Source organism: Delphinapterus leucas, chromosome 17, assembly GCF_059928025.1.
Source record: "Delphinapterus leucas isolate spDelLeu-1000000601 "Yukka" chromosome 17, BTC_Dleu_Yukka2, whole genome shotgun sequence".
NCBI lineage: Eukaryota > Metazoa > Chordata > Mammalia > Artiodactyla > Monodontidae > Delphinapterus > Delphinapterus leucas.
In genome coordinates, this window is record NC_143145.1 from 71,534,525 (window position 1) to 71,547,809 (window position 13,285).

Below are 13,285 nucleotides of genomic sequence, written 5' to 3' on the forward strand. Positions count from 1 at the left end.
AACTAAAAGCTGGTTCTTTCAGAAGATAAACAACATTGCTAAACCATTAGCCAGACTCATCAAGAAAAAGAGGGAGAGGACTCAAATCAATAAAATTAGAAATGAAAAAGGAGAAGTTACAACAGACACCACAGAAATACAAAGCATCTTAAGAGACTGCTACAAGCAACTCTATGCCAATAAAATGGACAACCTGGAAGAAATGGACAAATTCTTAGAAAGTATAACTTCCAAGACTGAACCAGGAAGAAATAGAAAATATGAACAGACCAATCACAAGCAATGAAATTGAAAGCGTGATTAAAAATCTTCCAACAAACAAAAGTCCAGGACCAGATGGCTTCACAGGTGAATTCTATCAAACATTTAGAGGAGAGCTAACACCCATCCTTCTCAAACTCTTCCAAAAATTGCAGAGGAAGGAACACTCCCAAACTCATTCTATGAAGCCACCATCACCCTGATACCAAAACCAGACAAAGATACTACAAAAAAAGAAAATTACAGACCAATATCACTGATGAATATAGATGCAAAAATCCTCAACGAAATACTAGCAAACAGAATCCAACAACACATTAAAAGGATCATACACCATGACCAAGTGGGATTTATCCCAGGGATGTAAGGATTCTTCAATGTACGCAAATCAATCAATGTGATACACCATATTAACAAATTGAAGAAGAAAAACCATATGATCATCTCAACAAATGCAGAAAAAGCTTTTGACAAAATTCAACACCCATTTATAATAAAAACTCTCCAGAAAGTGGGCATAGAGGGAGCCTACCTCAACATAATAAAGGCCATATAGGACAAACCCACAGCAAACATCATTCTCAATGGTGAAAAACTGAAAACATTTCCTCTAAGATCAGGAACAAGACAAGGATATCCACTCTCGCCAGTATTATTCAACATAGTTTTGGAAGTCCTAGCCACGGCAATCAGAGAAGAAAAAGAAATAAAAGGAATACAAATTGGAAAAGAGGAAGTAAAACTGTCACTGTTTGCAGATGACATGATACTATACATAGAGAATCCTAATGATGCCACCAGAAAACTACTAGAGCTAATTAATGAATTTGGTAAAGTTGCAGGATACAAAATTAATGCACAAAGGTCTCTTGCATTCCTATACACTAATGATGAAAAATCTGAAAGAGAAATTAAGGAAACACTCCCATTTACCATTGCAACAAAAAGAATAAAATACCTAGGAATAAACCTACCTAGGGAGACAAAAGACCTGTATGCAGAAAACTATAAGACACTGATGGAAGAAATTAAAGATGATACCAACAGATGGAGAGATATACCATGTTCTTGGATTGGAAGAATCAATATTGTGAAAATGACTATACTACCCAAAGCAATCTACAGATTCAATGCAATCCCTATCAAATTACCAATGGCACTTTTTATGGAATTAGAACAAAAAATCTTAAAATGTGTATGGAGACACAAAGGACCCCGAATAGCCAAAGCAGTCTTGAGGGGAAAAAAACGGAGCTGGAATCAGACTCCCTGACATCAGACTATACTATAAAGCTACAGTAATCAAGACAATATGGTACTGGCACAAAAACAGAAACATAGATCAATGGAACAAGATAGAAACCCCAGAGATAAACTCACGCACCTATGGTCAACTAATCTATGACAAAGGAGGCAAGGAATACAATGGAGAAAAGACAGTCTCTTCAATAAGTGGTGCTGGGAAAACTGGACAGCTACATGTAAAAGAATGAAATTAGAACACTCCCTAACACCATACACGAAAATAAACCCAAAATGGATTAGAGACCTAAAGGTAAGACCGGACACTATAAAACTCTTAGAGGAAAACATAGGAATTACACTCTTTGACATAAATCACAGCAAGATCTTTTTTGATCCACCTCCTAGAGTAATGGAAATAAAAACAAAGACAAACAAATGGGACCTAATGAAACTTAAATGTTTTGCACAGCAAAGGAAACCATAAACAAGATGAAAAGAAACCCTCAGAATGGGAGAAAATATTTGCAAACGAATCAACGGACAAAGGATTAATCTCCAAAATATATAAACAGCTCATGCAGCTCAATGTTAAAAAAGCAAACAACCCAATCGAAAAATGGGCAGAAGACCTAAATAGACATTTCTCCAAAGAAGACATACAGATGGCCAAGAAGCACATGAAAATCTGCTGAACATCACTAATTATTAGAGAAATGCAAATGAAAACTACAATGAGGTATCACCTCACACCAGTTAGAATGGGTATCATCAGAAAATCTACAAACAACAAATGCTGGAGAGGGTGTGGAGAAAAGGGAACCCTCTTGCACTGTTGGTGGGAATGTAAATTGATACAGCCACTATGGAGAACAATATGGAGGTTCCTTAAAAAACTAAAAATAGAATTACCATATGGTCCAGCAATCCCACCACTGGGCTTATACCCAGAGAAAACCATAATTCAAAAAGACACATGCACCCCAATGTAAAGAGTGCTGCACCCCAATTGCAGCACTCTTTACAATAGCCAGGTCATGGAAGCAACCTAAATGCCTGTTGACAGACGAATGGATAAAGAAGATGTGGTACATATATACAATGGAATATTACTCAGCCATAAAAAGCAACAAAATTGGGTCATTTTTTGAGATGTGGATGGATCTAGAGACTGTCATACAGAGTGAAGTAAATCAGAAAGAGAAAAACAAATATCGTATATTAACTCATGTATGTGGAACCTAGAAAAATCGTACAGATGAACTGGTTTGCAGGGCATAAATTGAGACATAGGTGTAGAGAACAAATGTATGGACACCAAGGGGGGAAAGTGGTGGGGGGAGGTGGTGGTGGTGTGATGAATTGGGAGATTGGGATTGACATGTATACACTGATGTGTATAAAATTGATGACTAATGAGAACCTGCTGTATAAAAAATATATACATATGCTAAAACAAATTAGCATATAGATATTATTCATAATTATGAGTTTGAATCTTGAAGAACATGTCAAATTATGCTATGGATTTCCAGTAATATCAGTTAATACATAGGAAATATTCAAAGCTCTATCACTTAAAAAGGCAATGGCCCAGTTATCTGAAAAATTCAAGCATACAATTTCTCTCCCAGATAGGCTGCATAAAGCCAATATTGTATATCTCTTCCTTGCTCTTTTGTTCACATTTAAATTTTTCTTTTAATGGGATTTTTAGTTTATAATCTTATCTACATCCCTTTAGGATTCTTTAGCTTTAAAGAGGCCCACTTTAAAAAAGATGATCTATTTGGTCCTTCACATTTTTCTGTGGTTTTGGTAAGTCCACCACCACATGGACTACCCTGAATTTTATGACATATGCTTCCTTAATACCTAACTCTCTCCCTAGGAGGAAATCAGGCATCCTTGGAACAGACTTCATTTTCACATAAGTATATGGATATTGTTTTAGTACAAATTAAAAAATGTTAATAAATAAATACATTCCAGGAATATTTTTTGAGTGCCCACTGAATGTCAGATCTGTGCCAGGAGCTGGGCATACAAAGATGTACCAAGGTCCTGCCTTCATGGCATTTACATTCTCTTGAAAGAAGCAGATGGGAAAACATGTGCAGCTACAAAAGAACTGATGAGCATAGATGGACAGGAACAGCGTGTGGTGGGAGCACAGAGAAGGAACACTTCTGTCTGTCTGGAGGGGCTGTGACAGCTTCCTCCAGGGGGGATTAATCTCAACACTCAATGGATGAGCTTGACATTTGCCGATCGGACTTGTGGGGAATACAGTTAATAGCACAGAGATAAGAAAGACCCTGTTGTAGCATAAGGGCGTAACTGTTCTGATAACTGAGAGACTGTACATGTCAAAAGTAACGCAGCTTACCTTTTCCATGAAGATATGTAAAGATCACACGCGTGAGTTAATTCACATTACAAAATGCAAACTATACAAAAGTATATACACAAGAATCTTTTTTTATTTCTCTTTCCCAATCTTACTCCCATTCACAGCATTTCTTGGCATTATATATTTTGAAGTGTATACCTACTACCATATATAAATCCATTGTTTTAGCTTGTTTTTTACCTAAATATTATATATATATTTATGCACACAGGCATATGTATATTTCTGCAGCAGCTTGCTTTATTCATTAACAAAAATATTTCTTGGAGTTCCTTTCATGCTAGTACATAAAGCTCCATTTCATTTTTAACTACTACATAGTATTTCATTACAAGGCCATAATTTATGTAAACGTTTCCCATTGATGGACATCTATTTTTTCCCCCTAAATTTTTGCTCTTATAAATAATGCTGTAATGAAAATGCACATACATCTTGAAGCATATATATGGCAAGTTCTGTGGAATAAACGCCTAGATTCAAAAATGGGACTTTTCTCTCTTCCTTGAGAGGTGGCTGGATAGGTATGGAGCCTGTACCTCTGGGCTGTCTGGCTCCTTTGGAGATCATTTCTGTTTGTCCCCCAAACCCAAGTCCCTGGGAGTGTCTGACCTGGTGGCCTTATCCCTTATGCCTTTTTAGCTGTATTATTTCCTGTTTCATAATGAGGCTGGAAGAACAGATGTCCCATATCATGTACCAATTCCTCTGCTGTGGGTGTCAGGCCAGAGAGCTGGCATCTCAGAAGTGCGCCTACTCAGGGAAGTGTTAGTTGGGTGAAGTGGAAACTATAATTTAGGACTATATTGCATGTACTTTATACATTTAGTAGACTTCAGGGTCTTAACAAAGAATACCATTATTTCAGTCAATAAAAAATGCAAATCATTTATTTTAAGCAGTTTTTGAAACAGGAGTCATAGGTTTGGGGTATTTCTTATAAGGATATTTGTGTATGGGTATGTTTTTAGATTCTTTATTAAATTTCCTTATGTTAGTTGAAAAACTAAAAAAAAACCCAAATCTATTTAATAAAGGGGATGAGTTCTAATCAGTCATCAAGTTTTCCTATATTGCTGAATGGCTATTTCCAGTTCATTTCAAAAGCAATTCAATTTTCTTTTCTTCTCCATCCCTTGTTTATAACATTCATTTGTCATTTTTGTCATTTTATAGACCTACCAAGAGCAGCTGGCAGGATCTTAAGCAACATGACATTCCTTTTTGTGAGTTTGTCATACACAGCTGAGAGTGCCATTGTAACTGCTTTCATTACCTTCATTCCCAAGTTCATCGAGTCACAGTTTGGTATTCCAGCTTCCAATGCCAGCATCTACACTGGTAAGGCACTGCCGTTAGAACTCCTTGAAACCATGATCATTTTTGACCACTAAACTAAAATGCAATGAGTAAAGAGAAAGTTCGTTCTAACATCAAGGTGTTAAATTCAAGTTCATGAACAGCAACCTTCCCCCACCTCAGATTTTAGGAGGAGGAAGTCTTTGAATGTTTTCTCTTCGATTCAGATTGTACTAAAGTGTAACATTTTCACCAACTGTGTTTTGGAAAAGGGAGAACTTTGCATATTTGTGTTTTTACGGTTCTCAGTTCAAAAGAATGAAACGGGCAAACTTAAATCTGAATAAATCTTTTCATGGTCTGACATGAGTCTGAAAGTGTTAAATTTTAAAAAATTGATGGTCTGAAATATAGATCATTTTCATGGATTTTCCATTCATAAATGTGAACAGGTTTTGACTGCATTACTGGAGGTGCTTGAAGTTAGAAAGGCAATCTATGAATTTTGTTTTCGATGATGTTTTATGTTGGTACATAGACCCATAATACTTTGTGCTGAAATCTTTTTTTTTCCATAGTAAATTGGGTGCTCAGAAATGTGGGAACATGAATTCTCAGATGTTGGGATTTTCAGTGTATTATATCATGTAATATCCTGGATGTTTCCTTAGTGATTTCAAAGATGGTCAAATGACTGTATCTACCTAAGGCTCAATTTATTAATAAAGTATATTTAAGCGGTTAAGTGGAGAATTACAAGAACTTTTGCAATGGCCGGCTCTCACTTTTCTCCTTCACTTCCACATTCAAACTCAGCAAGCTTGGATTATCTGAAAGTTAGCGGACAAAATTATATTATTGTATAGAAAGAGAAGTCGAACTATTTGGGTAATCATTTTGTTCTCTATTTCATTTTGCCCATAAAAATACATACATATTGGGTTGTGGGTCCATGATAGCAAATCTTTTTATAAAGAGTATACTGCTATGGACATTTTAATTGTCACCTATAAATCTGTTTTTTTCTGTTGGTTTTAAATAATATATGTTTTGCTTATATTAAGGTAAAATTTACAGATTATAATTACATTAATTATTAATTAATGTAATTAATTAATAATGTAATTAATTAATTACATTATAATTTGGTTGTCAGGAATCCTGAACATCCTATTTGTTTAATTCTTACACTAACCTTTGTTGAGCAACAATTCTTGGACAGGGAAACCACGAGTTGTCTTGTTGTTAGATCTGAAGCCATGTAACTGTCAAATGTGGTCTCAGTATTTCCCACACTAAGTTTCAATATTAGAGGTGTTACTGGAAAGAAGGTTCATAGTCAAATAAATTAGGGGCTTGCTGAGTTAAACAAAATATTACAGAGTCCTTTGCTGCTGGACTTTTCATAACCCTTAATATACCAATGCGCATTGTGAAACTCCCAAAGGAAAGTTCAAAGTACAGTCTCTCCCAAATTTATTTGAACATGAAATCTGATTTCTTTAAGGCATTCTTTCTCATGAATAGTGTTCTTCAGGACACACATCAGTCCAGCCTGTGTGTCCCTGTTCCAGCCAGGCTAGGGAGGAGATCCTTCTGGATCATCCCATTTCCCTCCAGATGCACCATTTGGACCTCGAGAGTTACCAGGCTGTGGTCCAGTGCTGAGCTGGGTAAGAATTGACGCATATTGAACCCATATTGACTGAGGCCATCTCTTAATTACTGGTTGAGGCAGAGGCTAGATAGACAACTTTCTGTGGACCTGGGGCCTTTGGATGCAGAGTTCCACAGTGAAGTGCTCAAGGCGGTGGTCACTGAGTGTGGCCTCCTTGGTGAAGAGGGTAAACAATTGAATAAAACTAAATCACGGCATTTGTTCATCCCACGTTTCAACATCCGGGTTAAAAAGAAGCAGTATCACACAGTGCCAATGCCATTCTGGTTTTGTCATCAGCAGCTTTTTTTGTTTTTGATCATTGCCAATGCAATTTATACAATGTTTGGTAGTCTTCGGCGTTTTGATAAAAGGCCTGTCATTTCCAGCTCACGTACTTTTTCCTTCCTTTCCGGACAGATAACAAATAATAATAGTCAAGAGATACTCAGACTGATTAAGAGTAGAGGGTGGCTTCTCATATTACGGTAAAATTAAACAGGGATGACACTTCTTTTTAAAACTTACCTCGATTGTTTGAATTTGTATCAGTTGCAAATCTCTAAGCAGAGATTTGTATTTTTTAAGGACTTATTTAATCTTTTGTATTTAAACCCCGTTCCATGCACATAAGTGACATGGAGAATTAAGAAGTGTATCTGAAGATGAATTTAAAAATAGTTTAAATTTCTCCTCTGACAAAGTTTTCGAGTTAAAGTTCTTTCTTCATTTAAAAAAATTACCTGACCCTCCATAGCAGTTTGCTTGTGTTGTGTTATATGGTAGAGATGAAGCTCCGTACATGTATCAAAGATGGGCCTTTGCTCACTCGCCCTCTCTCATAGCCATTGAATACCGACTCTGGGCATGGTGCTGTGCCATGTGTGTGTGGTGTGTGTGTGTGTGTGTGTTGTGTGTGTGTCGTGTGTGTGTGTTGTGTGTTGCCTGTGTGGTGTGTGTGTGTTGTGTGTGTTTTGTGTGTATTGTGTGTGTTGAGTGTTGTGTGTGTGTTTGTGTGTGTGTGTATGTAGGCAGGTGGACACGGGGCGGGGCAGATATAAAGGCTCAAACCTGGACCTTAAGGTGCTTACAGATCTAAGAGGAGAGAGACAGCTTACAAAATTAGTTTAGAAAAAGCTGTTTAAATAAATGAATGGAAGCTGTGCGCTACAGAGATTATTTTGGCTGGCGGCGTGGCGGTGTTGAGCTGCGTGTCATGGCGGAAATGGCTTTTAACCAGGCTTTTAAGGAGAAGTAGAATTGGACCATTTGGAGTCTGGAGGAAAGGTGTTTGCTCTCTGTGCAGGACCAACTTGAACAAAGGCAAAGAGCAGGGAAGGCTGAGGCTTGTTCTGGCTCCAGCCAGCACCCCCGGCCCCAGAAAAGCTTTCCTCGGACAGACATGAGAGGGCTCTAAAGGCAAGCAGGTGGGAGGTGGGCTGGGCGGCGTTGGAGGGATGAATGCTTTCAGGTGTTGCTGGGGGGGGTGGGCACCTTCAGCACCACTGGGCTCATCTTGTCATCACACTGGGGGCCCCTGTGCCCTGAGAGGAGGTGCTGACACTCATGAGTGTGTCACTAAAACACCTTCAGCCCACTGGTGTTCGTTCCTGTGCAACAGGATCTGTGGTCGTGCTGCACCCTGACTCCCTTAGGGTCACATTTATTGAATGAAATGAAATATTATGAAGTTGATATTTTGGAAAAGCCTGAAGTAGCGGGAAAAGCCCTGCAGGAGGAGTTAGACGGAGCGGTCATGAACCCTGCCCTGCTGGTCATCAACTCTGTGACTTTGGGCAGGTCACTTAACTCCCTGAACTTCAGCTAAAACTGAACTTTATCTGTCTGATGAGGATAATATCTCCCCTCTCTCTGTGTCAGTGTTGTTGTCAGGATCAAATGAAGTAGTAAATAATGATTTGTTCCAGAGCTTACCTAACTTCAATAGGTACAGCAGTATAAATTGAAAAATATAACTGAATCATGTATTCTAGGAAATAAAATTATTTATGATGGTGATGACAGCACCTTACATTTGAAGTCCTGCATCTTGAACAGATCTGAGAATGAAACCTCTGTAATAATAGTGATGGTAATAAAATGACTGATAATATTTGTTGAGTGTTTGCTAAGTAGAAGATGCTAAGTATTTTTATACGTAAAACATCATTTAATCCATGTAACTAATGCTTATGCAGTAGGTATTATTGATTATGCCCATTTTCCAGATGAGGAAACAAAGGTCCAGAGAGGTTTAAATAACTTGCTTGAAGACGTGCAAACAGTAAGAGCCAGGAGGCTGGAGTCTTGTACTCCTTGGAGAATATAAATGTGCATATGTGATTTTTATTGAAATACTATAATAGGCATATTCTATTGTCATAATTTCCAGTCAGTTTCTGGTTTTTTTTTTTGTTGTTGTTAACTATTTCTTGAGAAATGATAGTCTAAGATTCTACTTTGCCACTAAACCATGGTCAACAACATTTGTTTTTAGAGCACTGTGGTCTCTCAGCATCACCTTGGCTTTCCTGGGATCCCACCCTTTGTGTGCAGAATTATGAAGAGTTAGCCATTCATTTGTCTTTACAACGGAAATAGCCTTGGAAAACTCTATTTTGCTTTTCACTGGAGAATAATCAAGATACTGGGTTGACCAAAAAGTTTGTTTGGGTTGAATGAATTTTTGGCCAACCCAATACTTTTTTTCTGTGTCTTGAAAAGATAAGGAGATTAGGTTGGGGTGTGATTTTTAAAAATAGACTGTAATTTTTATTGCTTTCTAATTAACCAAATATTTGCCACCTGTCTTCAACCACTGATTTCGAGTCATTGATGAGAGGCAAGGCGGTGCCCCTGAACTCAAATTGCAGCCTCAGATTCGTTGTGTCTTTAGATGCAAGTGAAGCATGAACATGCTTTGATTGGTTTCATTCTTCTGAGAGCATTAACAGCTTTTCTAGAGCCGTTCTTCTATGAGATAGTTTTTAAAGTTCATTTTGTACTAATTTTATAAATGTATACAAACATTTTTTTACTGTTAAAATTAACCTTTTAAATGCAGATAGGCTGTATTAGGTGTGGATGTACTGTAGCATCACTGGCCGTTTCCAAGGTCAGGTGATGAGGTTTGGCTCTGCGAGATGTATGAACACCACACTTAAACTCGAGAGAAGAGGAAGGTCCCCTGCAGCAGTTGCTAGAGTCTTCTCCCTTCTGTGATGTTAAACAATCTTGAGATGAACAGTGGCTATTAGGGACTAAGAGAGACAATGCTAGGATTTTTTGAGCAGAGAGGTATTTATCACACCGAACTACATTAGTTTTTCTTCAATGCCATTTAGAACTTTGGTAGAAGATTGTAGTGGACAGTATGGCAGGATACTCAGATTCTGTTTGTTCATTAACCAATTAATTTAAGACATGTTTGAGTGCTTACCGTGTGGCTGGTTCTTAGCCAATGCACTCATGGTGGCGGTTAGGCAGGGTTGAGTTGCTTAAGAAGGCTCAGAGGACCCAAAATGACAACTGCTACACATGGATACTACACAACTACAGCATTAAAGTAAGAAGGGACTGGGACTTCCCTGGTGGTCTAGTGGTTAGGACTCCACGCTTCCACTGCAGGGGTCACGGGTTTGATCCCTCGCCGGGGAACTAAGATCCCACAAGCCCAAAACAAACAAACAAACAAACAAAGTAAGAATGGACTTTACATCCACAGGCCATCTCTGAAGGGCGCAGCAGGACCCACTTTCTCTCTATCTCAGGCACCAGTGACATGTGTGGGGAACACCCAGGAAGCAGAGTCCACATGGAGTCTCAGCTGGAGCTTTTTATATTTTTGAAATACTTTTTATATTTTAAAATACTTCTTATATTTTTATTTCTTCTATATTTTGCTGGTCACATAGGTTCTTGCTCTGTACAGTCTCAACAGTAGAACTCTCCAGGGGGTCTTAGCACCGTCATGTACAGAACCATCATGCTCACTGTCATCAGTAAAGGATGCTGGGGGCTTCCCTGGTGGCACAGTGGTTAAGAATCTGCCTGCCAATGCAGGGGACACGGGGTTCGAGCCCTGGTCCAGGAAGACCCCACATGCCGCGGAGCAACTAAGCCCATGCACTGCGCTCTAGAGCCCGCAAGCCACAACTACTGAGCCCACGTGCCACAACTACTGAAGCCCGTGTGCCTAGAGCCCGTGCTCCACAACAAGAGAAGCCACCGCAATGGAAGCCCACACACCACAATGAAGAGTAGCCCCCGCTCGCCGCAACTAGAGAAAGCCCATGCAAAGAAACGAAGACCCAACGCAGCCAAAAATAAATAAATTAATTAAAATAAAATAAATGATGCTGATGAGCTGGGACAAACCATCCCCAAACTCCCTGGATCCATGGTTACAAAGTGACAATATTTATGCGTTTCACACCTTGACCTGCACACACACTCTCTTAATTCCGTAGGACGGCTCAGGCCTTCTGCGTTACCTCTCAGAGCTCCCCGAGGGCTACAGTGGTACCTAAGGTGGAGAGTGTCTTTGCCCTCATGCCGCTAACCCATTGTTTGGTTTTAGGCTTATCACTGTTTCTCTCCAGGTCTGTTTTCTAATCTAGAAAACAATAATTTGGACTAGAATGAACTCTATGACTTCTGCCTGCTTGAAAAATCTTAGATTAAATAATTTTCCCAAGGCCACAAGTACCAAATAAACTTATTCTTACATCTCCCTGTAGAGTTACATGATTTTCTTACAAGGGAAATAGTTAATGAGCAATTCATCACTGCGGTATTTTTAACTAATGGTGCATCACCACAGACTTTGACCATGTCCAGCATGCATGTGATCTCTTTTTCTTTTAGATGCGAAGTGTGATGTAGTTCATGGATTTCTCTTTGAATCCCAGCTCTGTCACTTAACTAAATGCATGATTTTAGCCAAGTCCCTTAACCACTCTCTCTCAGTTTCTCATTTGTAAAATGTGAATGATCCTCTCCTAGGGCAACTGACAAAAGTTAAATGAGATACCTTAAAACATTTGGTATATAGTCATAGGTGCTCAATACAAATTGGTTTCCCCCGTTTCATGTTGTAAGACTGTGTTAAATTTAAATCCCCGTTAAAGAGTTTTGTTAGTTTTTCTGATTTAAAACATTGTATTAGTCTAACTTAGAGTGGTATTCGAAGGCATTTTGCTAAATCTCACCTGTTAAGAGAAGTAATACATTCAAATGAAATTGTAAGGAGTGACTATTTTAGTTCCGATCATAGGAGTAAAGTGGCAGAAATCTTCTAGGGCAGCAGATAGGCAGGAGGTGTTGGGAAGGAAACTTCACGACATAGTGTATCATCAATCAATCTCTCTCTGTCTCTGTCTCTGTATCCCAATCTCTCTCTCTCTTTGAATTGCTCTAAGTCAGTTTCCCAGATGACCAGCCTCCTGTTGGGCCAGTTCTCCAAACCATTATTTCTTTTGTGATTCTTTCTCTTTATTTACCAATTATCAGAGTAAAAAATTTTGTTCTAGCAAATTGGTAGAGTGACCAGTAAATTTAGAAAAATATGATGAACACATGGCTTTTTATATGTTTGATGTACTTTAATCTACTGCAATCATTATTCTTTTTGATGCTCCAGTTGTTCAGTCTTTGGCCACTGGGAGCCCCTTCAAGCTAGCATCTGTAACATTTGGAATGACCTCAGCAGTTTTTATGGTCTCCTGCCCTAGACCTGGGATCAGTCACACTTCTCCAAGGAGTCTTGGTTCCTTTTAGAGGAAAGTGATCCTTGGAGATCACCATCTGCGCACTGGGTGTGCTCGTTGCTACAAGACTGTCATTGTTTCTAGGCCTTTTTGTTTTTAATAAAAAGAGGAAAACAAATCATGAAGTTATATTGATATTTCCACTTCAAATGTAAGATTACAGGTTATTAACTTCTTTGATATTGTATCTCTTTACTCTAATACTGAAAATCTTTCTTCCTAATAACTTTTACATAATTACTGTATCCAAGTGTGTGTGTATGTGTGTGTATGTGTAATGGTTTCAAACCAACTATCAGTGTTATTACTAACTATGAAATATGAAATGCAGTTTTAGACATCTTTGTGGTTCTTTCTGTCCATAGGCTATCTCTTAGGGATTTGCAAAATACTGTGACCTAGCTATTTGAAATAATTCTTCTCTGTTTGGTTACGCCCACAACCCAATATGCTGTGGAGATTTATTTGCTTTAATTTGTTTTCAGTTTTTAGGGATTACTTTATTTTTCTATGTTTAAGTTAAATTTGTGTTTTTTAAATTATGTAAGACATTTATATGATTTGAAAGTCAAAACCATTAAACAAACGACTTTCAGAGAAGCCTTGCTTTCATCCTGGTTTGCTCCAATTCTCTCTCTTCCTCTA

At 38.3% G+C, this 13,285-nt stretch overlaps 1 protein-coding gene across 1 annotated transcript in view; it reads left to right on the top strand.

Annotated features, from left to right (window-relative positions):
* The window catches only part of SLCO5A1 (solute carrier organic anion transporter family member 5A1), a 124,543-nt gene that overhangs the window by 61,279 nt on the left and 49,979 nt on the right, over nucleotides 1-13,285 (top strand). The window contains 1 exon segment of the mRNA XM_089899050.1: nucleotides 5,093-5,257. Coding sequence (XP_089755176.1) covers nucleotides 5,093-5,257 — 165 coding nt within the window.